This window comes from Galleria mellonella, unplaced genomic scaffold (genome assembly GCF_026898425.1).
Source record: "Galleria mellonella isolate WM207_F2 unplaced genomic scaffold, CSIRO_AGI_GalMel_v1 utg139, whole genome shotgun sequence".
NCBI classification, from domain to species: Eukaryota; Metazoa; Arthropoda; class Insecta; order Lepidoptera; family Pyralidae; genus Galleria; species Galleria mellonella.
The window spans coordinates 5,215,188-5,240,464 of record NW_026441995.1 but is presented as its reverse complement, the minus strand read 5'-3'; the positions used below and the strand labels follow the sequence as shown (position 1 = coordinate 5,240,464).

Sequence of the window (25,277 nt, the reverse complement as noted above, 5' to 3'; positions counted from 1 at the left end):
TTTGGGCTTCCAGTATAATTTCTACCTTTAGTATTTGGGTTGGTTATTGTTAGTAAGGGCGCACGTATATTACAAGGAATATGTGTTATTAAGGTTTAGGGAATTTTGTATAACGCCCAACTGGGTTCAGTACGTATAACGTTGAGGTAATTTTAATAGTATGTTATAAATGACTATCATATAAAGTTTATGTAATATTGTTTTATGGGCTAGCCGTAATTAATTCATAAAAACTTATTTAATTTGTTTTAATAAAATTGAATGAAAATAGACTACTGTTTTTAATTTTAAGAATTGGTCGCTAATATAAATTAGTAAGTAATAAATGGGAAAGAATAAATTAATCATGTATTTACATTACAATTGAATTGGATATTGGTAAATTACCTTATTGTCGGATCAATTATTTATTTATTTTTTTATATTTTGATAGACTATTATTTTTGCTAGTTCTTGGGGTAGTTAATCTATTTCTTTCAAATTGAAAAATTCACACAAAAAGGAAAAGACAAAAACTTAATAGTAACATATAATAACTTAAATGTAATAACCTATTATATATATTTTATTAGACATTTGATTTTTTTTATGAATAAGGGGAGAAATGAGTCTTAAAATGTTGATGTTTTAATCTATTATCCGCTTGGCTCAAAATGATAACTTTATATTTTTAATATTTCTGGATATGACAATCAATTATAATAATTTGTAAAATTTTAAAACTCTTCTGTCTTTATTATTTATTTACACTAATATAGCAAGTATTTAAAGAAACTACTTACATCAGTACAATTAAAAAAATATATAGAAATAGAAAATACATTAGAACGTCACGAGAAGTAGATAGATAGATAGATACTCTTTATTGTTTCCTCCAAAACATTACAATAGTAAACTTATTATAAATATAAATAATTACAAGAAATAATCACAATGAGAAAACAATGGGCGACCTTATCGCTAAAAGCGATCTCTTCCAGGCAACCTTTGGATGGAGAGGAGTAATTGATGTCGTTAGTTGTATGTAAAACTAAAAATCGATTTATGCTATGATTAAAAAAAATAAAAAAGGACAGTAAATTTTAAACACTCTTACAAACTTAATAACCGGACACGCCGTGTTAGCATGGTCACTTTTTATTTTTTCGTTTATCAACCCTTGTGCCATTGCAAAAATCATTCAGTTTTATTGATCGAATGCTCCATCAAAACAACGCTTATCATTGAGATTTCACCCTGTATATATAATACTTTTGTGTCAGAATTAGTATAACTAAGTAAGCTTTTGTCCTCAGCCTGCCTGGAACCCTACGCGACAGAAACCGCCATGAGGGAGTGCCACGGCAAGAGACGGTGTGTGCTGTCAGCCGATAGCAAAATGTTCGGGAAGCCATGTCGCCCTGGTAGCAGAACATACCTGAAAGTGGTCTACACCTGTGGTAAGTCACGTAGAATTTGCTTAGCCAAAAAAAAATTACTAATTTGCAGTCATGAGGGAAATCGTAACAAAATTAATATCGCCTAATATTACTCCTATTCTAATTTTAATTTTTCACAGATACATTAGACAAAAGTGAGGATCGAAAACATTTAAATTTAGAATGCAGTATAGTAAATTCAAATTAAAAATAGAACGAACAAGTAGAGTTTGCTTCATAAAATAATAGAGCTACCTCAATAATGGCATAATTAAAACCTTAAAACTGTCATAATAGAACCTATTACAAGAGTAATCACTATTTCTTAAAAAAATATTAAAATCGGTTCAGAATTATTGAACATGTGTAGAAAAAAATCACAGCCACGTATTTCGTCGACCTCAATGACTCAAATGTACATAGGTGTGATGCGTTGAGTAAAAAAGGTCCAGAAATTAATTCTTGGTTAAATCAATTTTGATATTTACTACATATAGGCATACTACATATAGAATTACTACATATATACATAAATTACAATCTCATCTATTATGCTTTTTGATTAAAATTTATATAATAAATATAACACCAATTGTATATTCTAATTATTCCTATATATTTGTAAAATTAAAATACATGTTTGAAGCTGTATTTTGAAAATGATTTTTGATTTTGGGTAATTTCGTCGAATACATATTATCCAGATATTTGTATCCTAGTTTGAGAAGTATATGTATTTGGTACTTATTAGGTATATATTTTGTACTTGGAATAAATACTGTTTAATGAGAATGAATGTATGAACTAACATATTACATCATTATTTCAGTCATTATTCGTCCAATGCTGGACATACATAGGTCTCCCCTATATACTGCCATAAAGTATGGTCCTGAACGACTTGCATCCACTGACTCCTGCAATATATTTTAGATCGTCACTACATCTAGTTCATGATATATTAATAATGGCGGTGTGTTTTGAGTCCTTAATACGTGCATTGATAAATTAGAAATAATAAATTTTCTCACTTAATAAACTACTTTCATACTGCACAAAATGTAAAATAAATGTTCCGTTATATTAGCTATATAATTACAAACATATTTATTAGATAATGATTTATCAAAAATATATTCTTTTGAAGTAATTTAGATATCCGATGTGCCATTTGAATGTTTTTTTTTTAACGAATAACGTAAAAATATTAATCTTACTTGATAAAGAAAAATTACAGTTCTGAAAGAGGGATCCGTTATTTTCGGAAACTTTTTACAGCCAGCTTATGTAGCAAAGACGTTATTTGCCTTTATTAAATAAGTTACCGTGTTTATTAGGACAAATATGACAGCTTTAAGTATCTGTATTATTAAGTACCTTAACGTGTGGATGCAATAATTGTTCTCTAAATAAAAAAATATTTATACTTTGTAAATAACAATAATTTTAATTAATAATGAATTAAATGTGTGTGAGTATCTTATATAAATAATTTTATACTTTTAAGCTATTTTTCTTAGATAGGCCCTGTTAAATTTTACACATTTTTTCTTAACAAAAACAATTCGCTTTTTATAGAGGTCTTAATGACAAAAAAGTACTAGGAAATCAGAATAATGCAGAAAATATTAACATAATGTAGTCTCATTTGTTTGGAACAAATAATATTTTACCTGTAAGATGACACGTAATACGATGAATATACTAAAACACAGTCAAGAAAATAATTCATAGAGACTGTCTGTATATTTTCCTCTGCTGGATTAAATCAATCATCATCAATCATGCGCTATAAATAGAGGTCCAATATGCCAAATAAAGTACTAGGAGAGCAGAACAATGCAGGAGGTATTAATATTAAGTAATTTTATATGTTTAGGAAAGGTCAGAGGACGAATATGGTGGCGTAGAATGCCTCAAAATATAGCAACGATTTTTTCTTATAATGTAGTTTGCTTTCTTTTGATTCAACAATCGAAATATTATTACAATCTTTATTTACAGTATTTTCTTCAGTATTTACATTTTATTGTTTTGTAGTTTGCCTATCTAATCGACTGCTACCATAATTTCTATTTTAAAATTCACAATTGTTATTTTCGCCTCGTACATGAAACAGGTTTTAGTAAAATATATCGGAGTTTATTTATACTACCCGTACCCGCAACTTCTTAATCATTAAAATATTGAGTGAACATTATTTTATATTATATTAGTGAATTAGTTTTTTTTACTAATGAAGGGTTCCGTGATTAATTACATAGTTCCATGATGATCTCACCTGATGCAAAGCGATAATGTGATCTAAAATAAAGTTCGCGGACTCAAATAGCCTATTCACATTTGCTTTAAATTGATTATATTTGGATAGGAAAACAAAAATAGGTAGAGTTTCACTTCTGGACTGTACGCATGATGAAAAAAGACGCAAAGCGCTTTGCGCATGTAAACGGTATGTCTACGACATAAGGGTACTGTTTAAAATATAGCTTATATCCTTTATGTCAAAATAGTACAACTACATCAAATTTATATTATTATAACTATTGTAAAATAACAGTTTCTTTCATTTTTACAGAAAATTTGAGAATTAATATAGAAGTCAGGTTAGGTATCTTTTTACGGGAGGACATAGAGTGGCAATCTCTCCTGCGCTATTGGTATACATTGGTGATCACCAGTAGGACATGATGTAGGTGACGATGAAATCAATTTAATTGATCTATCGAAACGAATTCGACAAGAATAAACTATGATGGTTTCTAAGCGGAATAGTAAAGCATGGTTGATTGTAATAGTGTATATTGCAAGCAATGGGGTAGTTAGGTCCCATTACTAACCGTCTATTTCCTAACCTAAATGGGGGCAGTTAGAACAGGTTAGTTAGTAGTAAGTAATTACAGCGACTTCGTCCACACGGCCAAGGTAAATAAACCGGGATAAAAGTAGTTATGTGCCTCTCCATACAAAATACTACGTGCGTACTAAATTTCATGATGGTCAGTTGAGTTATTAAATTGCTTAGAAGCAAGAAACAATCATTATTTCACACTTATAATACTAGTAAAGATACAAAATTTCAATGAATTTTACTCGTAACAAATAAATTTGTGAAAGAATTCCAGAAAATTAACTAGTTATAAATGTAAATAAAATTACAAGTGAATTGTTAACGCAAATATTATTTTCTTTCATCTAACACGCTAGCCAATATGTCAGCAGTCGTTTTATATTGCAGAGATCTTTTGCTAATCAGTCAAAGAACTTTGGCCCTATTCCTACTTGTTTTTATTATTTTGTTTTCTCCTGGCTGTTTTTCTTGTCAAAGATTATTTATGGAACCGTTGAAAGTAATCTTTGTAATCTCGATAATAAAATAATATACGAGTAAATTGGTGATGAATCAATAATTTACCAATAATTTTTATCTATTTCCTTATTTATATGCTTTTGTATTAATTACTTTTAATGTAGGTATTAGGTTAAAACAAAAGTATACACTGGCGGAGTTCTTGTCCTTTAAAGGGATTTCTTCCAGTCAACCTTGGGGTCTCAATAAGAAAATTGTATTTAGGGTTTGTAATAATGATAAAATATATTGTAGGGTTATAAAGCATAACAAATGTGGTGCAAAAATAATATTACAAATAAATAAATTACAATACTAGTAGGTATATAGTTAGTAACAGAGTATAAGATAAGAAATAAATAAATATATATAGAGATAGAGATATAGAAAGTGGTAACCGTTGCCTATAGACATGAGCAGTACCATGGACATAACAGAGTACACTGTTTCGCCCATGATACCCCCCATGCGTTGCCATTCCTGAGGACTCAGGTGTTATTTCTATGTACTCGTTTCGATTTCGATTCGTTTCTTATTAAAATGATCAATTATAAAAGTATCCTAATCCAATTTAACATTAGATTCTGTGGCCAAATTACTTTTGATCTCAAAGGGATATATTATACATACGTTGATGTGTCGAACCATAATCTGTACTTGTTCGTAACTCGTATTTCGAATTTAATCTATCCCTAATCCCATTGGCATGATTGTGGTTATTAACCGGCTTTCACGTGCAGTTTCACTAACTAGGGTTGTTATTACGAGTATTTCCTTGAAATATTGATATTTGATACCTATCTGTATGTTCATTTCTAAGAATTTTACCACATATATTGCCCTATAGAAGGGAAAGAGAAATATGCTACATACAAGGAAGAATGAGGAAGGAATAGTTGATATTTTTTTAGCTTAACCTGTAACCTTTTATGTTACTATTTAATATAATTACAAATATAAGAAAAATAAAAACAGTATAATGCCGTGATGATGCGTTCATTTTATTAATCAATAAAATGTTATACAAAAATTTTGTTATAGGCATTATACTTATATACCAGTTAACAAATTCTATATTTTCTTCATCAATTTTTTTCTTGAAAGTGTGTTTTAATAGCGCGATTAAGCAGTTCGTTCTTTTTTATCAAATAAGGCATGTGGTAGTCTTGTCGTTAAATAGGCTATCCCCTTTCTTTCTCATGGGTATCGTAAGAAACGACTAAAATAAATTAATAAACGAGCGATGAGTAGTAGCGCCTCTTTTAAAATATCACCAAAAGCTTAAGTGCTATTACCAACCCGCCTGCCAAGCATGACGTCTACCGACAGAACCTCCCATATGGGAGAGGCCTATTGGACAGCGGACAGTTAATAGTTGATAGGAAATAAACATATAAGAAAGAAAATATTTCCTCTTTATAAATACTATATTCAGAAATAAAATCTTTAACTCATTTATTTATTAACAAATAAACAAATATCGGAATTCAACTCAGGTTTAAAAATGAATTGGTAGCTACCTATTTATTTATCTCTTTAAAATAATTTCTTTCCTTGTCTCGTTCTAAAAGGACATCGATGAAATAAATATCATAGAATAAAATACAAACGATATTTGCAATGATTAGATAGACCATCAAGAAGAAAGTCAGAAATTATTATTCGAATATAATAACTATCGGTTTAAAGTGTGTGTTAACATCGTGTAAGCTCGACTAGTTTCGGGTTTAATTCGTGGTCCGTCATGAGCACCTGTGACTGCGTCACATCTAGTCGAGTTTTCCTTATATAATTATACGTAAGTTAAACCGATAGTAATTACATTAAAATATATTGTGTGCTTACGACATTTTTACCAAAAAATTATAATGTTTGTTTCAATAATTTACGTGGATTTTCTTAATTTTATTTACCCGGGGTCGAGGGGTAATTAGAAACGAGGACTAAAAGTCTCATTGCTAACAGTATACTCCGTAAAGTTGACCTCTATACAATCTTCCCTGAAAATCATGGTTTATTTAGTGAATTAATTACGATGGGCAAACTAATCTAACTTCATGCCCGTCTATCATCAATCACTGGTGCCCCGTCAATAGGTTCGTGAGACGCCATTTACTAAACCCATTTCTAAAATTAAAATTTCAATTTGATATCACAGCGAACATATATATTCTAAGAACTAATATGAACTAAATTTTGATTGAAATAAAAAAATAAAATAGTATTTTAATAAAACTATGAAATTAACATATTAATTTTAGAGATAGCTTTAGAGAATGATACCTTAGAATTAATCCCAGTGTATACAGATAATATAGGTATTATATTATCTGTGCCCATAGTGTGTAGAACTGGTAACCATTCAATTCATAGATATACTAGCAGACTAATAATGTCAAAATACAAAAACGAGACAAGAACATTGTTGCATTAGCGTGCGTGTTGCAAATGTGAACACATGACAGATCTGAATTTGTTCATATAAATTTAGATCTATCTATCAACAATTCTAATAACTAAATTATTATAACTATATTGTAAGATTGTTAATAAAGGCTATTATTATTATTATTATCAACAATTCTATGATTGAAGTTGTAGAAACAGTAAAAATTCATGTCATCATTCATCATCATTTTAGCTATCATTCTTCTACTGCTGGACAAAAAAATTCATGTATTTGTTATAAATTTAATTTCAATTCGGAAACGTTCAGAACTTTTTTTTTTCCTATCAGCTCTTGTACAAAATATTTATAATTGTTCTCTAATATATTTACAGCGTAATTACATAAAAATGTGCAATTTTGTCGTTCATTTTACATAATTATGTTGTATTTAGTTTCAGCACATCTCTTTCACATTGCCAATATGTATACTTTATAATCTAAAATTCCATCATTCCACTATTATCTTTTAAAAAAATATATTAACTATGCAAATAAATTAGCTATTAATATAAAAATAATAATATAAATTATATTAATATAAAAATATATTAGCTAGCTAGTTTTAGCGATAAGGTTGCACACTGTTTTTTCATTGTGATTATTTCTTGTAATTGTTTATATCTAGAATAAGTTTACTATTGTAATCTTTTAGAGGAAACAATAAAGAGTATCTATCTATCTATCTATCTAGTATCAGATAATATAATACCCAGCAAATATCTAGTATGCAGTACATTCAGTTCATGTCTAGTGAAGTTCGATTGAAACATTTCTCGCCTGACTGGCGTCAATAATAAATATAAGTTATAAGAATGCGAGACGAACTACGGATATTCGAAACTCTATATACCTATAATATTATCTACAAGAATAGTGAACACGGTTCAGTATTGCTTTCACAAAAATAATGATAATATTAATTTTCAATGATTCATGATAATTATTACATATATTTCTTTTTTTTTATTTACATACATACATACATATCTGTCACGCCTGTCTCCCATTAGGGTAGGCAGAAACAATGGAACGCCAAATGCTTCGATTCAAACAAACCTCTTTCGCTTCTTCCACATTCATCAATCTTGTCATACACGCTCGTCGGTTACGGGTACTTTTAATTTGGCCCTTCTTCAGCACGTCGCCTATTTGGTCGACATACGTCCGTCTAGGGCGGCCCCTACCGACATCTCCATTCATTCTTGCTCGATAAATCTCTTTCGTAATTCTTCTTTCATCCATCCTCTCCAAATGACCAAACCAACGCAACATTCCTTTTTCGATTTTGGTCACTACATCGTCTTTCAGTCCACACTTCTCTCTAATCACACTGTTTCTTACTCTATCTTTTAAAGTAATACCACACATACTTCTCAAAGCTCTCATCTGTACAGCATTTATCTTACTTTCATGCTTCTTCTGCCATACCCACGATTCGCTTCCATACATGAGTGTTGGTGTCAGTACTCCTTGAATTATAGCAAGGCGAGCTTTGCTCGATACATTTTTACTTGACATAATCGAGAGCAGTGCACCGTTAACACTGTTTCCCGCTTTTACTTATTTTTTTTATTTATTTATTTAAATTGTGATACATAGGTAACAATGGATGGTAAAACAAGATAAGTCCTCTATGATAAACCCCATATATCGAGGTATACAAATTTGCAATTATATAAGAAACAACAAATTATATAAAATAAAAAATCAACAATGTCACATTTATAGTAAAAAAATATTATGGAAATTTATTACATTTATCTTCAAGGAAATCGTCAATTGAATAGTATGTTCTGTTTACTAGGTATTCATACAGTTTAGTTTTAATTTTTTTTATGTCATCATATCATTCGGTAACTATCCACTGCTGAATGAAAGCCACATTTAGCATGTGGATTGGCAACCGCAGTTAAGCTTTGGTATTGTTTTAAGAGGGGCATTTCTGCCCATCCTTTGACCATTAAGCTCCCTTAGTCGCTTCTTACGACATTCACGGGAAAAAGGGGTGGCTCATTCTAGGCTAGGATCACGAGGCAGTATTAAATAGTTAAAGTTATTTACGACAAATTGAGATTTCTACCATCGTACGGCTCGCCATCGACAGGGAGTTCATCCTCATGTCCTAAAGCCTCAATGGTTGCATACTGCGCAGTTTCAGAGATGTTTCCTCCCTGATGTTGTGGAATGAGGTCCCTGCCGAGGTTTTCCTAAGAGCCTACAGCATGGGGTTCTTCAAAAGGGGCAAAAAAGGTTTCTTCAGGGTCGGCAACGCACGCGTAATACCTCTGGTATTGCAGGTGTTCATAGGCTAAGGTAACCACTTACCATAAAATGGGCCGTATGATTGTTAGCCACCTCAGTGGTATAAAAATAAATTGTGATCTAAAAAAAACCGACTTCAATTGTGGCATTTAAAAATCAAACTACTGAACCGACTTTGATAAAATGTCCATGCAACCAATTTGTTAGTAGGTATATTCTTTCAGATAAAAAAGAATTTTTTAAACCTCATGACTAAGTTATGAAGTAACAAACTTTAAAGAACTACAACCGAATTGAGTACCTACTTCTTTTTTTACAATAGTCATCTACGCGTATCTCTGTCCCAGTCGTATTTCTACCGTGAAGTAGCTGTGTGTATTTAGCTGTGTGTTTGGTTTGATGGACGAGATAATCATCATCATCGTCATCATCATATCAGCCCTTAACTGTCCATTGCTGAACATAAGTTTCCCCCTTGGAAGATTTTGCCAGTGGTTGACACGCTTGGCAGGCGATTTGGTTATTATTATTATGTTATTTATAATAATATCATATAAGTTAATAGGTCTTTTGTATTTGTATCTTGTGTTTGTAACTTTGTGTTTTTTGTCAAATAATAAATTTCTTCTATTCTATTCTTTTATATGAATGGCATTAAATGTTGTAATTATATTCTAAAGGATATTTTGGATCTGCCTTTAATAAGTTTAAAACTGTAATTAAAAAAAAACACTCATTGAACAAAGCCTATTACACTCTAAACGCTTACTCGAATGACAAATGTGCATCATGTTAGTCGATTATGCACGGGCTTTTAACGAGCAAGTAATTTTAGATATAGAACATTTAAATAAATACGTATAATGTTAACACAGATTAAAAAAATAACTTAAGTTTCTTGCGGGTTCTTCTCAACAGATAACAACCGTCCGAACCCTGCAGTAGATTAAAAAAAAATACGATTTTAAAAACAAGTTCATTCGAATTAAATTTGAAAAACATTGAAAATATGTATAGGTATTAATTTATATTATTAACTTTTTTATCTTGTGGTTTCATCTCGCACATAGATAAATATACTGTTTCTATATTTAGTCTGTTTCCATTTGTTATACGATATGCAACTAAACTTTTACCGTTTTTTAATGAACAGTCGCGGAGACTCGGTCGTTTTATAACAACCCGGAAATATCAGTGTCCGTGCCCATTTAAAAATAATTAAACAACGAAGGAAAATATCGTGCAATTAGGTAAATTTATTGAGTAATTATATAAAAATGCCACAGTTTTATAAGTAATAAAACCTGGGTAATTTATTCTAATTACTCGGTAGGTATATTTAACTTTATATAAATAAATTATTAATTGAATTTTAATAACTTAGTTATTATTATTTAGATCAGTTCTATATTTTCTTAAATAAACAAATTAATAATTTAATAATATTATTTCTAGTTTAATTCCGTATATAATTAAATTATTTTAAATAAAAAGAAAAATTAAAATTGTTTATAATAGGTGAAGTATACATACCCATATATGTATATGTGTAAGTATATATACATGTATGTGTATGTTTATATTTTTTATGTATTTTGTGTAATAAGTATATGTAGTTTGTATAATTTTTTGTGTATACTTATCTTATGAATATGTTTATGTAATGTACACAAATCGTCTGACTGCCTATTTCTTTATTTTTAAATAACATTTAATTTACTAGAAAAGGTTTGTTGGAAGAAATCTCTTATTAAAGATAAGCTCACCTTTGTACATTATGTTTAAAATTTGTTGTTCTTTACATTATATTTGTGTACAATAAAGAATAAATACCCTTCAATAGAAGTATATTGCAAAATATATACATTTATTATCGCATTGGGATCTACGTGTTTCAATATAAACTAAACATATATGTGTTGTATCAGCCATTAACTATCCACTGCTGAACATAGCCTTCCCCATAGGATTTTGCTATTTTGGGGATCATAAGCTCCCTTAGTCACCTCTTACGACACCCACGGGAAGGGAGGAAGGGATTGTTAGTAATGGAAATTAGTCGCCATTGCTATCAGTACACCCTACCAGGTCGACCTCCATGCAGTTCCCCCTGGAAACTATCGTGACTAATTTATCGTTGAATTCGTCATGATGAGCTAACTGACCTGCCTTTTCATCCTCACCTATTACCTCTTACTGGTACCCCGCCAGTGTATACCGATAGTGCAGGCGGGGTTATTATGCCATTTTCACCTATTAAAAAAAAGACACCCACGGGGAAAGGAAGGGGTGGTCTATTCTATGCCGGGATCTACACGGCTATAAATATATGTATATATAATATTAAGTTATAGACAATATAAAAAAAATATGTACGAACCTTATGTTTTAATAGATTAACCTAAATATTTAATCGTAAATGGCGCTTTGGTTTTATTCCATCTATGACAAAAAATGACGTCGTCTGGTAGGTATGATGTCTGTCTCAGCAAAAAATACAGCTGATACACTAACAAGTCACGTTCAACCGAAACTGTTCTTCGTCATAAAACGTGGCACACTCGAGACACTAAAAATATAAATCCCTAAGCACCCTAAAATCTAAAATTAACATCCCAAGTTAAGCGGTGCCTTAATGAACCACAGTATTAAGGGCTCTTGAGACGCTGTAAAAGAAAATGACCCCTACAGCTGCGTATTTAAGTACATTTTTAATTGCGGCCGTTTCCGATTTTGTTGCTTTAGTTTCTGTTTAATTGAAATAAGTTTTATTACTGTGAGTCAAAGTGTATTTTTTGTTGCAGTTCCGCGGACGGTACTTAAGGAGAGGTATGAGAGTGCTCCCGAAGAGGACGAGGTTGCACATGACGTGTCCGATCTCGAACATGATGATGTCGGTTAGTATATTTTTTTTTTTTATTTTCACTACTTAAGTGGATGTACAGTAGCTTGTTTGTTTTGCTACTTTTAAATTTTATTTTTAATTTTAAAAGGAACATCACAAACAGTTATAATAAATAAGCTTTTTAGTGAAATAATTTTGGTATTGAATTACATATATTAATATTACGATAACTTATTAATTATTATAATACAAGCTTAGAATTAAGATTTCTATACGATTAATGATTATCATGACAGTAGAGACCAATAGAAGTTTATACAGAAAATAATTCTCTCTCAGAGAATATCTATGATTATAATGATATAATAAATCTAAGATTTTTACTTAAATAGAATATTTCTGAAGATGCCTCGTTTAGAGGTGAAATACGTTTCATAAAACGTGCGTGAACAAAATGGCAATCGGAGATTGATGTCTAATATTATTTTTGTAGTATTAACGGTAGTCAATCTTCGAGTGTTGGCAGTCATACATATATTAATATTAGCGGAGTTTAATAAAATAATCCTAATCAAATAACCAGAACATTTTTCCCTTTCATTATTTCTAATATTATTAATTGCAATCATTATAAATGCACACTTAGTTATTTCATGTTAGCATAAAAGTATAAAAAAGACATATGCCCAGATATAAACAGACTTTTGTACAAAGTCTGTCCTTAGTAAAAAATAGACGAAATAAATTTAAATAACTACATCATTATGGAGTAACATTAGAAGATGTAGGGCCTTTTTTATACCGTTATTTATATAAAGGACTTTTTTACATAATATCTTGAATCCGATTTCGCAGAGCTATTCAGATGATCTTACGATATCTAAAAGAAAATAAACTCAATCTAAATGTCTAATGATTTCATTTGAAAACGTTTTTCCAATTGTTTTTTTTTTGTTTTTTTTTTTATTCAATATAAAATAAAATCTATTTAGAGAGTAAAATAGTATTTCGTTTTTATAATTTCTAATCCTCTTATACGATGTGAATGAAGACGTAAAGAAATTGCTATCTATAGTGTAGTATCCCATTTTTTCTCATCTTATCCTATGCCAGCAATAAAGAATACCTATTTGCGGTAATAAATTTAATAAATAACGTCCTTTTTTGTATGAATATCTACTTGTAATGAGTTTCCCCTAGAGCATAAATGTTATCTAAGGAATTTATACGAATATACTATTAAATTAAAATAATATTCTAAATATACGGCGGAGATTGTTTTTGAGATAGGGAGATTGTAGATATAGAAAACATAGTATTTAAATTAAATATTAAATTATCAAACCATTATCAAAACCTTGAGCAATATTAAGAAAATTATATTACGCTGACCATAAATATTTAGGATAAGGGCAGGAAGATGATTAACAAAACTTTAATATTCCACTACTAGGCATAGATTTCCTGTTACGTGAAGAGATTCATAGGAATATTATAGTATAACATAACCAATTATCCAAAATATTGTGAAATATGATTAGTCGAACAAAGTGCATTACACCAATGCAAGTAAAGGGAACTCAAAATGAAACCCCTACGCCAAAATGCTTAGCCAGTATTTTAGTAGTAAACTAATATCGTGTGTTAACGATTAAAGACCCCATTGCTAGCAATATATTCAACAGGTCGACCTCCCCCTGAAAATCATCGTGATTAATTCTGTTCGAATTCTTGACAACGTACCAACTAATCTGAATTCATCTTCATCCCTCACTGGTACTCCGTCAGCGTAAACTAACAGCCGAAGCGGGATTTCTATTTGATTTTCAATCATTAAAAATATATAATGATATTAGCTGACCCGGCAACCGTTGTATAGCCATATAAATATTTTTTTCTCGATAAGGACACCCTTACTACGTAGCGGTAAGAAATATACACGTACTTTACGACCTATGCTCACAAAATGTAAAAAAAATAATAAATATTCGAATCGTTTCGGAAGTGTGCGACCACAAACACCGTTACACCAAATTTTTATAAATATAAGATATATGGAGACATCCGTCAAAATAGTAAAAGCGTAGTTAGCGTGTTATTTACAATGGGTTATAGTATTTATCTGACAATAAATACCATCAGGTCGATCTCTACGTCTTTCTGCGTCCCTTTTTGAAATATTTGTGGTTAATTTCTGATAAATATGTCAGGATAGTTTTTTTTTTATGGGTGAAAATGGTATGGTAACCCCGCCTGCGCTAACGGGATACGCTGGCGAGGCACCAGTTAAGGATGATAGATGAGAATGAAAACAGGCCAGTTAGCCCATCATGATGAATTCATCAGAAATTAACCATGATAGTTTCCAGGGGAACCGCGAGGAGGTCAACCTGGTTGGGTATATTGCTAGCAATGGGATTCTCAGTCTCCATTACTAACAATCCCTTTCCCCCCTGTCAGGATAGTTCTACTAATCTACTTTCTCTTTTCTACATTCTCACTTATCATTCCTCCCTTGTGCCTTGCTTGCGTGTGCTAGCATATATCAATAGCACAGGTAGGGCTTCCGCTCCATTTTCATCTCTAAAGAAACCGTATCAAATAATGGTATGTTAATACATAAAATAATACTCGTTACATACGACTTTTCGACTGTCACATTATTATATCTATCAGGTTCACCGTGGAACATTTTACGACGGCCGTAAATCAGTTTCGTATATTGTGATACTAAGTGTAATCACAGTTGTGTGAACGCAACAAAAGGAAAGAACGCTGTAACTATAAAGCCAATGTAATGTTCACAGACAACAATCTCATGAATCGCTTGGGTCGAAGTGAGGTAGTTTTATAGCGGCGCTATAAAGGTGTAGATGTAGTCGGGAAAAGATCGCGGACAGCATTAACCTCTTCTCTTAACGAGGTAATAGAAACAAATATTTGGTGTTGTAAACGCACGAGACTATCAAGTGACGTTCTAGTCTAGCTATCGATCCACTAATTGAATAATACTGAGATTAGAAATGCAATTGATTTACCTAATTGTATTTATTAATTAAATATAATTTAATTTATAAATTAAATTATAAAATAAATAATATTTATATATAAAAAAATTGCCCCTTAAAATTTTAAATGTAATTATTTTTATTTTCGAAAATAAGTATACATTGGACAATGGTTTTAGTTCTCAATATCTAAGTACAGATAATTTGTGTTACGTATATTATATTTTATGGCGGTGCTTAATGTTCGGCAAAAGATCATGTCCACGATCTCTTGCCGACTTGACCGATAACCTCTTCTCTTAAAGAGGCAATAGAAACAAATATTCGGTGTCGTAAACGCAAGAGGCTATCATGGCATGTTCTAGTATGGCTATTGATCTGGTAATTGGATAATACTGGTTTCAGAAATTTAATTAAATACATTGTAAAATAAAAATATTATTTTACAAAAAAAATTTTGTTGATATAAAATTGAATAGTGATAAAAGTTGTCGCTTTTCAAGTTCTAATATTATTTTTTGTTATATATATTTTGATTTATAACGACAGTAGATGTGGTCGAAAAAAGATCATGAACAGCGTTAACCTTAATTAGGTAACAGAAACAAATATTCAATGTCGTAAACATTCAAGACTGTCAAGTTGCGGTTTAATCTGATATTTGAATAATATTGAGATTAGAAATATAATTAATTAAGTACCATTTGAATTAGTTACATTTAATTCAATAATAAAATATTTCATTTTAATTACTCTTTACAAGATAAATATATAAAAAAACATATTAAATAATATTTCGCATTTTGTAAATTTATTTACGTAAATAAAAAATACATAGATGTTAATTTATAATTGAAAGAAATACAGTGGCCATAAATTTAGATCAGTTCATTGTGGGATTTATCTGACAAACAAAAATAAGTAAAAATTTAAAACTTCTTTAGAATAAATTTAAGTTAAACTTTATTTACAATATTGTTCGTTTTCAGTGCCTGCCATTTACGGTAAATAATTAAAATGGTCATTCATAATGTGCCATTCATTTATCAGCGAATTTTCTCATTGTTTGTTAATTTTCAATTTAAATTGCATCAGTACGGAATTTTCGAGGAATGAATGCAATTTGTGTTTAACCAATTTTATAAATACTTAATCAATTTAAAAGTCTTTAGATCGCTTAAGCTCAGTCCACTTAGAACAATAATTTTGTCTAGCTTATAACTTACAATATTTATATACAAAAAAAGTCGAATCATTGTAGCATTCTCAAAATCATAATTAATTATACAAAATATTAGAAGAATAAACAAGAACTAACATTGTCTTAAAGTAAATTGTACAGAAATAATATATATTAATTAATTACATTTCTAGATAGATACACAATAAATTTCATTCGTTCATCCGTTCAATCTTCTATATAGATTAATTAAGATATTAACTCAGTTCAAATGTTAGAGATAAAATTGAAGTCTTCTTAGAACTTTATTAACGTCGCGAGACAAGACACAGCTAAGAAATTTGGTTAATCCACTCTTAATTTGGAGTCGCGCAATCTACAAGGATTTATTTTGTTCAATGCCAGTATTCTTCTTTGCTTTGTCAGTATAAAAACGGATTAAGGGATGAAAGCTTCCCTTTAGCGGGGAGATGGTTCGTGACGGCTCATATTCTAACTCTATTAGAGGTGTTATTAGTATTTCGCGATGTTATCTCTAAAACTCCCCGCGTAATTTATGGAACGATTTTGGAAACCATTTACGTTCGGCTTAAGATTCTATATTGGTATTATAATTACTTACTGTTATTTTACATTATTTTGTTTTAATTTCAAATATTATTGTATTGTATGGTTATGTACAAGATAAACATAACATTAAAAACGTAACAATAAAATAAAAAAAAAACTTTTTTAATTTTTCAAAATCAAATTACCTATATAAAAATTGTTTATAAATTAATAAAGTTATTATTACATAAAAATTTAGTATAAGATATTTTATTGGCATCTACTTCAAATATATATTACAATAATCTATAGTATTAAAATTATGTTTTTAATAGATAATATTTAATATAAGTAAAGAGAATTTTTATTTTACAATTTAAAAATTTGTAAGTAAATAACTTTATAATGAACATTAATATTAACATTTAAAATAGACTATTTATATTTTAATTTGTTAAATTATTTAAGATATTTTTCTTGTTGCAATAATAATAAAAAAATAATATTAATTAATTATTATTCATAATTCTTTTCTACTATAATAATTAGATATTATTTTGTAATTTATTAGATCTTATTGTGAAACAATATTCATAGATGATTCCGGAGACCGGTGGTGGGTCGAGTCAGCAGTGCCTCCGGCACCAGCGGTAGCTGGTGTACCACCTCAACGACCTTCTATGTCCACCAGCATCAACGCTACAAGTGTCCTGAGAGATCTACCGTCTGCGTCGCCACCGAATCAACAATTAGCTAAAGATGGTAAAAATATATTTATCTAAATATTGAAATTATAAAACAGTGGTTTTAATCGATCAGAAACTAGTTTTGTTTATTGTTGAAAAATTATCAAAATTTTGAAATTAATCTATCAGAATATTGCCACTTATAAAAAAACATTATATTTACATGCAAATAATGTGTGTATGCAAATACCCTTTGAAAACAGCATAAAGATGAAATTGAAGAGTTTGTACAAAAGTCGCCTAAACTTCTTTACAAACTATGATATCCTAGTAATCTATACTTATAATAAATCTGTAGAGAGGTCAAGTCTCTACATGAAATATATTTCCAAAATAAATCAGGGGGTGATTAGTGATCAATACTGATGCCAAAAATGCAATCAGTAAAATTTTTGTCTGTCTGTCTATCTGTCTGTATGTTCGTTATAGAAACAAAAACTACTCGACGGATTTTAAAGGAACTTGGTACAATTATTCTTCATACTCCTAGGCAGGTTATAGTATACTTTTCATCACGCTACGATCAATAGGAGCAGAGCAGTGAAGGGAAATGTTAAAAATGTCCACCCGTGAGATGCCGGGACGGGCCGCTAGTTTTATATAAAAACGTGAAATATTTTGAATAGTTAGATGGTTCAGAAAATACGTATCTTACCCGATCGATGGCGAATTTATTCAGAGATCCTTAGTCGACTAGTGTGTAGTATAATTAAATAAAGGTCTTACATTATGTTACCGATGATCCCTTCGACACTTACATATTAATTTATAGGTAGACCTAACCATACTATAATTAAGATTGTGTTCCACATAAAAACCGACTTCAATTATAGCCAAGCCAGTTACTTTGATTTCAAAACTAAACTAATGAACAGATTTTGATATAATTTCTAAAAGACCATTCTGTAATATATCCTTTCAGACAAAAAAAGGATTTTCCAAATCTATTTACAACTGACGGAGTTATGACGTAGTTAAGAAACATATTTTGGTTTGAAGGGTGGGATATGCCAGTGAATTTACAAGGTACAGAGGAATAACACATAAGTCCTCAGGAATGACAACGCATGGGGGCTATCATGGGCGAAACAGTGTACTCTGTTATGTCCATGATACTGCTCATGTCTGTAGGTGACGGTTACCACTTTCCATCAGGTGGGCCTTCAGCTTGTTTGCCATTCTAAGTTGTATAAAAAAATAGCAACGCATGGGGGGTATCGTTGGCGTAACAGTACACTTTGTAATGTCCATGATACAGCTCATGCCTAGAGGCCGCAGTTACCACTTTCCATCAGATGGGGCGTCAGCTTTGTCAGTTTGCCATTCTAAATTGCATAAAAAAAAATACAACCGAATTGAATTCTTTTTTTGAAATCAATCGGTTGAAAATAGCTGAACATATTTGATAGAAATGTGCTAATAGAGAAAATATATAACTAATTACTACATAGTATATTAATTTTAATTTAATCCGCACGATTAAAATCACTGTAGAGCTAATTTATATCACAGTGTGTAATAGCATAATATTTGTATGAATATTTGTACTAAACAATATGCGCATATCCCTCTTCCCCCGCACCCTTCCTAACGTTAACCCAGATATCTCGAAATTCAGTATGTAATAAAATAATGTACATATATATTCCCAACCCGTAGGATTGGACCGACGGCGAAACCGGAGGTCGAGACTCGAGATTGATCTGTAACCTACATCTTTAGCTCTTATTATGGAGATGAAATAATTGAAACGAAGAACAGAAATTATACAATATTATTAATAAGTAGCCAATTCAATTACCAATGCATTATCTATATATGTCAAGTTCTTTTCAAATCTGTCCCGTCGTTTAATATTATTTTCGTAACAAACATGCAGACAATTTACAAACTTTCACATTTATGTAAGAAGTAGGAAGACCATTGCAAAACTTTTGCGAGAGTTCATATTTCATTTCTTTGTCCTTAAAATCGTCTTTTCTTAACTCTTTGTTATAATTATCACTAATCTGCAACAATCTAAAGTAACTCTTTTTGGTACTTTCCTTACAAGGCTCTGAATGAATAGATGTAGGTACATACATATTTTATTCTGAAATAAGTTATTATTATTCCAATTATGACTATTGAATTCACTTAACTTAAATACAGAATATTTAGACTTAAGACAGTGCAAATTTTATTATCCACGAAACATTTCTTTTAATCGTAGCTTATTGTCAATAATTTATTGTTTTATGCAATTTAGAATACAAACAATCTGATGGTCCATCTGATGGAAAAACACAGAACATACTATGATACCCATGAATTCCTGAGAACTATGGTATATGCCGTATGGTTCCGACATTTAATGAACCACCCCTTCCTTTCCCGACTTAATAGTCGAGAGATGGACAGCAGCATCCTTCTTAAAACATCCCCAAAAGCCAAACTGAAGTTGTCTTATCCATCTGCAGAACATGGTAGCCACTAGCAAAATCCATCCAATAGTAAAATGCCATAAGGCATGTTCCCATTCCTTATGGCAGTTTATGGAAAAGCCTATGTTCAACAGTGGACAAATAACGGCTGATATGATGATATATTTGTGTAACTGTTACTAATTTTACTGTTTCTATATTTTATATAAGTACCTTATAATCATAATGAATGCTTTGTCCACAGATCAGTTTGACATTATGTACGTGTACATAATAGCAGCGGTCTCTGTGGCACTACTACTCTGCATCATCATTGCAATCGTGCGGTGTGTTATGCACAAACAAAACACAGAGCAACCTAAAGGGCCCGATGTTTCCGCCACCACGGAAATCCCCAATGGCTTCAACGACAGCATATCAGAAGTAGATAACGATATCAACATCACTAGCCTTTCCGGCCCGGTAGACACTGTGGACTCAGCGGTCAAACCGGAAATGCAATTCACCAACGTAGCCCTCAGCCCGAAGATAAATCGGTACGTCGGTCGACCAGTGCCTAATACGTATCCACACATCAGCACCAATATGTACGGCCAAGTCGCCGAATTCCCTATAGAGATGCCATTGCGGACTATGCCTCACGGCACGCTCGGTCGTGGCGTCGCAGTGAAAACATTACCCCGTGTGCAAATGCAAAACGAAACGGACCCTAACACGAGGAGTTTATATCGATATTCCAACGCGCAGTACTACTTCGGGTGACAACAAGACAAGGGACAGTATTCGGACGTGTCGAGGACTTACTGTTTCTAGATAGTGTAAATAGTACGTGGTTATAAGTTTGTAATGTCCTACTTTAAAATACGGAAACTGTGATATTAATTGAATCTTTCCTATTGTACTACGAACTGTACCGAACTAAGGCCACAGAAAGGCACTGTTATGAATGTTGCTAGTTAGGATGTTGTAGGGAAAAGTTTGCGGAACAGTGTTAACCTCTAGATGACCAAGCTCTTGCTAAAGTTGCGACGCTAACTGCCGTCGTTGAAAGTTTTGCCCCGGGAACAATTTAGAGAAAATGGCTCTTATGCTAAAGGGAAACGAGTCATGGAAATTCATTCATGCGTAATTGTTTTATGGAATTAGTTCCACGACTTCTGATTAGTGAGATGGAAATCAATAAATCTTTTATCTTTTTTCATTAGACTAATGAGTGGTGCATGGGGCATTAGTGATAGTGAACTAATTATACACACATTAATATTACTTATAGATAATTGGTTGCTTTCATTTCTTTGGGGTAATGAAAGAAGTTTCTTTTATAAATGGTAAACAAGCTGAGTGCCATATTGTTCACAGCATAATTAATTAAAAGCTGTAATAGTAGCAGATACCATAGACGCCACATTCATACATATTCGTAAGACTGTATACATCCAATGCTTGTTTTTGAGAGTTGAATCACCATGAATATTTATTGTGTCAGAATTGCTTTACTATTTTACGTTAGAATCATCTTAACAACTTCATAATTTATTATTCTTCATTATTATTTTTTTAACGTATTCACGTTGTTATATTTACACCAGATGCAACTATAATTAATTGCTCTTCACCATACTTAGATTGCACAGAAGAGATAGCTATATAGGAAAAAGACTATCTATCGTTATATCTATGTTTCGCTTCTTGTTTATTTCTTTTTATCCACATATTTTATGTAACTGTATCTCTTCTTTGAAGGGAACAATAAACACTTTACATTTATTCATGCATTCAATCCCGTGGGTAACATTCGTTAAAGAATGAGGGTTTTTAGACCGTATTGGCATACAAAGGTCTCTGACAGGTTTGCCAAACAACGGTATTTCGCGCACGATGAAGCATGAAAATGTGACAATATTACTATACGACGCAGACATGAATTTTTGAAATTTCAAGATTCCAGCCACATTCTGTAAAAGGTTCCATAACGAATAACACCTTTTTACTATCTAGTATAGCCTGTTTCGATGAAACTTTAATATATACAAACAAATAAATGATCCGACTGTAAGACAATTGAGTTGCTTATATGAATAACAGTTATTCTAAGATTTTACATATTTATATATGTATATATATACATATTAATATATATACATTCTTATTCCTTTCCTGTTTAGGCTATTAAACACTGGAACGTACTTCTGTTTGACATAAGATCAACCCTAAACAAGCTGGCTTTTAAACACAAATTGCGCACCTATTTCTTAGAAAAATCACATTCCCTTAACACTTCTCCTGCTAGTTACTCTGTTTGAGTCATAGATTGCTATTTGCTCTTCTATTACAGTTGTTTTATCTAATTGTTTTATATAGTAATATTTTATGTACTTATTTACGCATGTATATATATATTTATTTAATATATTAGTTATATATTGACATTAGTCTATTTATATATTTGTATTATATGAATATATTAAGTATTGCTTTATTTTTCCTCTATTCAATAATGCACCGCCTACATATTTCTCGGTTTGCCCAATGGTTGACTGGTAGAGAACACCGTCCAGGGTTAAGTCTGCCAAATGTCCATAAAACTTTAGTGTACATTAAAGTTTAAATAAATATATTTGTAATTTTATTTGTCTATACTGTATTACTAACTATATAGCTACTAATAACATAATTTATTATTTATCGTATTATTTTTTGCACTATTATGTTATGCTTTATATAAAATCTCTACAGACACTTTTTCTTTTCGGGTTCTCAAGATTGACTGGAAGAAATCCCTTTAAGGGATAAGTCCACCTGTGTACATTTTTGTTATAACCTTATATCTATATGTGAATGAACAAAAGCAAATAAATAAGTCTGTTGATGTCCAATAGTCATACAAACAAAAGTCTATTAATTAATTGAATATTTCGATTCATTACTGATCTCATTCAGAGAGTCTTTCTGTGATAATTTCAACCAATTTTTATTATCTTTTCAGTTAGTTCTATTGTAATGGACTGTTTATATTATATTGTCGAAAAATTATTGTATAATGTCATATGTGTAGATAGGTTTATATTACACAAATTTGCTGTGAATTTATTCACTGCAGTGCCCTTCACGTGTCTGTGGTTAGGTACAGTTCGCATGAATGCGTTACGTTAACGCAATATTGGAACGGTTTGCGATACTGTTGTTTATCGTTAATGCAATATAGCGCAATATGCGCTGATGTATGTTACAGCTGTTTAGTACGAAATTTAATAAATATTTATAAAAATAAATGCCATAAAATTACACCCACCGCTTGGTCCTCGAGCAGTAAATTTTGTGTTATTACAAACCAAGTGGTGAATACCTGGATCTACATCCAGAACATCCAGACTCGAGCCAATTCGCAGGATTCGTTTCCTAAATTGTCCTGGGCCTCTAGACAAATGGCAAATGAATTCGTCGATGGAATCGATATCGCTAGCGAGTCCATGAGACAGAATGAGATAGCAACGCCGGATGACTCATTCCAACTTACGACTCGCTAGCGATATCGATTCCATCGACGAATTCGCTTGTCACTTGTCTAGAGGGCCTGATCGAGAATCGAATCTGGGATCTCAATTGCACAAAGATATGCTTACCACACAGGTCGTTAAATGAATTAAAAGTCATCTATTATTTTTAACCGACTTTAGAAAAAGGAGTTTCTCAATTCGGTTGAATTATTTATGTTTGTTATCTCATGGTTACATATATCAGTTATAAACAAATTTGGATTTTTGTTATCTGAAACGATATAATTACAGATTGGTCGTTTAGAAATGTTATCAAAATCGGTGCAGTAGTTTACTTTTAAATCAAAATAACTGGTTTTGTCACAACCGAAGTCGGTTTCTTGGTGAAACAAAATCTTAAATTATTATAATGGAAGTATTTTTATCCAGTGTTAACCTATTTTTATTCAGACTTTTGAAGCTTATGCTGCACGGCTTGATGAATCAGGATGTATCCAAGTGTAAGAACTTAAGAACTCAAATGAAATCAACCGTGGGAAATGAATGAACTCGTATGTTTCAAATGTCTAAGAATTTCCAAACCATTTGTTGCGTTAATATAACGTCACAAATCTAGTACTAATAACAATAACTATAGGAGTTGGTATGTTTTGTATATAATTTATGATCGGTTAAGTGTTAGTTTGAATTCGACTTTATTATAGTTACAGGAGTGCTCGGTCATTTTGACTATTTTAATAAAATATAAAGTGATAATGAAAATTTACAAATAATTATGAGTTAAAAATATTATTAAATTTAATTAATTATGAATAATATTTATTGTTCACAGAACGCGTGTTACTGTATTATAATTATATCTATAATTCGACATAATTATAATTTCATGTGTCAATAATGAAATTTATAATGAAACAATGAAGGATAGAAATAAAAAGAAAAATAATCATCACGATCGAGCGATATGAATACAATAATTTCTAAATGACTGACTATGAGCCTATCCAAATCACATTAGTTAATATTTTTAAGTACGAAGTTAACAAATTAATCTATGTACAGAAAACATTTTTATGTCGTACATCGATTTAATAAAGTAAATGCACAAACGACGTTTTGTTTTATTGACACAGTAAATATCTGACGTTTGTGAATATTTAATGCTAGTCATAAAAGTGAGAGTAAGGCTGTACTCACATTGGAAAAATATAGCAATATGAAGTGTGTTTTTTGTTTTGTTTTATACAACTTAGAATGGCAAACAAGCTGACGGCCCACCTGATGGAAAGTGGTAACCGTCGCCTATAGACATGAGCAGTATCATGGACATAACAGAGTATACTGTTTCGCTAATGCGTTGCCATTCCTGAGGACTCAGGTGTTATTCCTGTGTACCCAGTAAATGAAATGTAAGGATACTAAAAAGAATATCTACACTTTATTTGTACTTTATTTGTTGAAGTAGTCATAATTGTTCTATAATCGCTTGTACAACAGACTGTGTTCAGAGGAATTGTTCAATATGATGCCCACATTCACTTTCTGCCACCA

At 31.1% G+C, this 25,277-nt stretch overlaps 1 protein-coding gene across 1 annotated transcript in view; it reads left to right on the top strand.

Annotated features, from left to right (window-relative positions):
• Window positions 1-24,832, top strand: part of LOC113509480 (uncharacterized) — an 87,023-nt gene extending 62,191 nt beyond the window's left edge. Inside the window, exons 6-9 of the mRNA XM_052903507.1 lie at window positions 1,296-1,439; window positions 12,283-12,375; window positions 17,658-17,822; window positions 20,474-24,832. Coding sequence (XP_052759467.1) covers window positions 1,296-1,439; window positions 12,283-12,375; window positions 17,658-17,822; window positions 20,474-20,991 — 920 coding nt within the window. The 3' untranslated portion in view covers window positions 20,992-24,832. The remainder of the gene's footprint in view (window positions 1-1,295; window positions 1,440-12,282; window positions 12,376-17,657; window positions 17,823-20,473) is intronic.
• The last annotated feature ends 445 nt before the right edge of the window (window positions 24,833-25,277 follow it).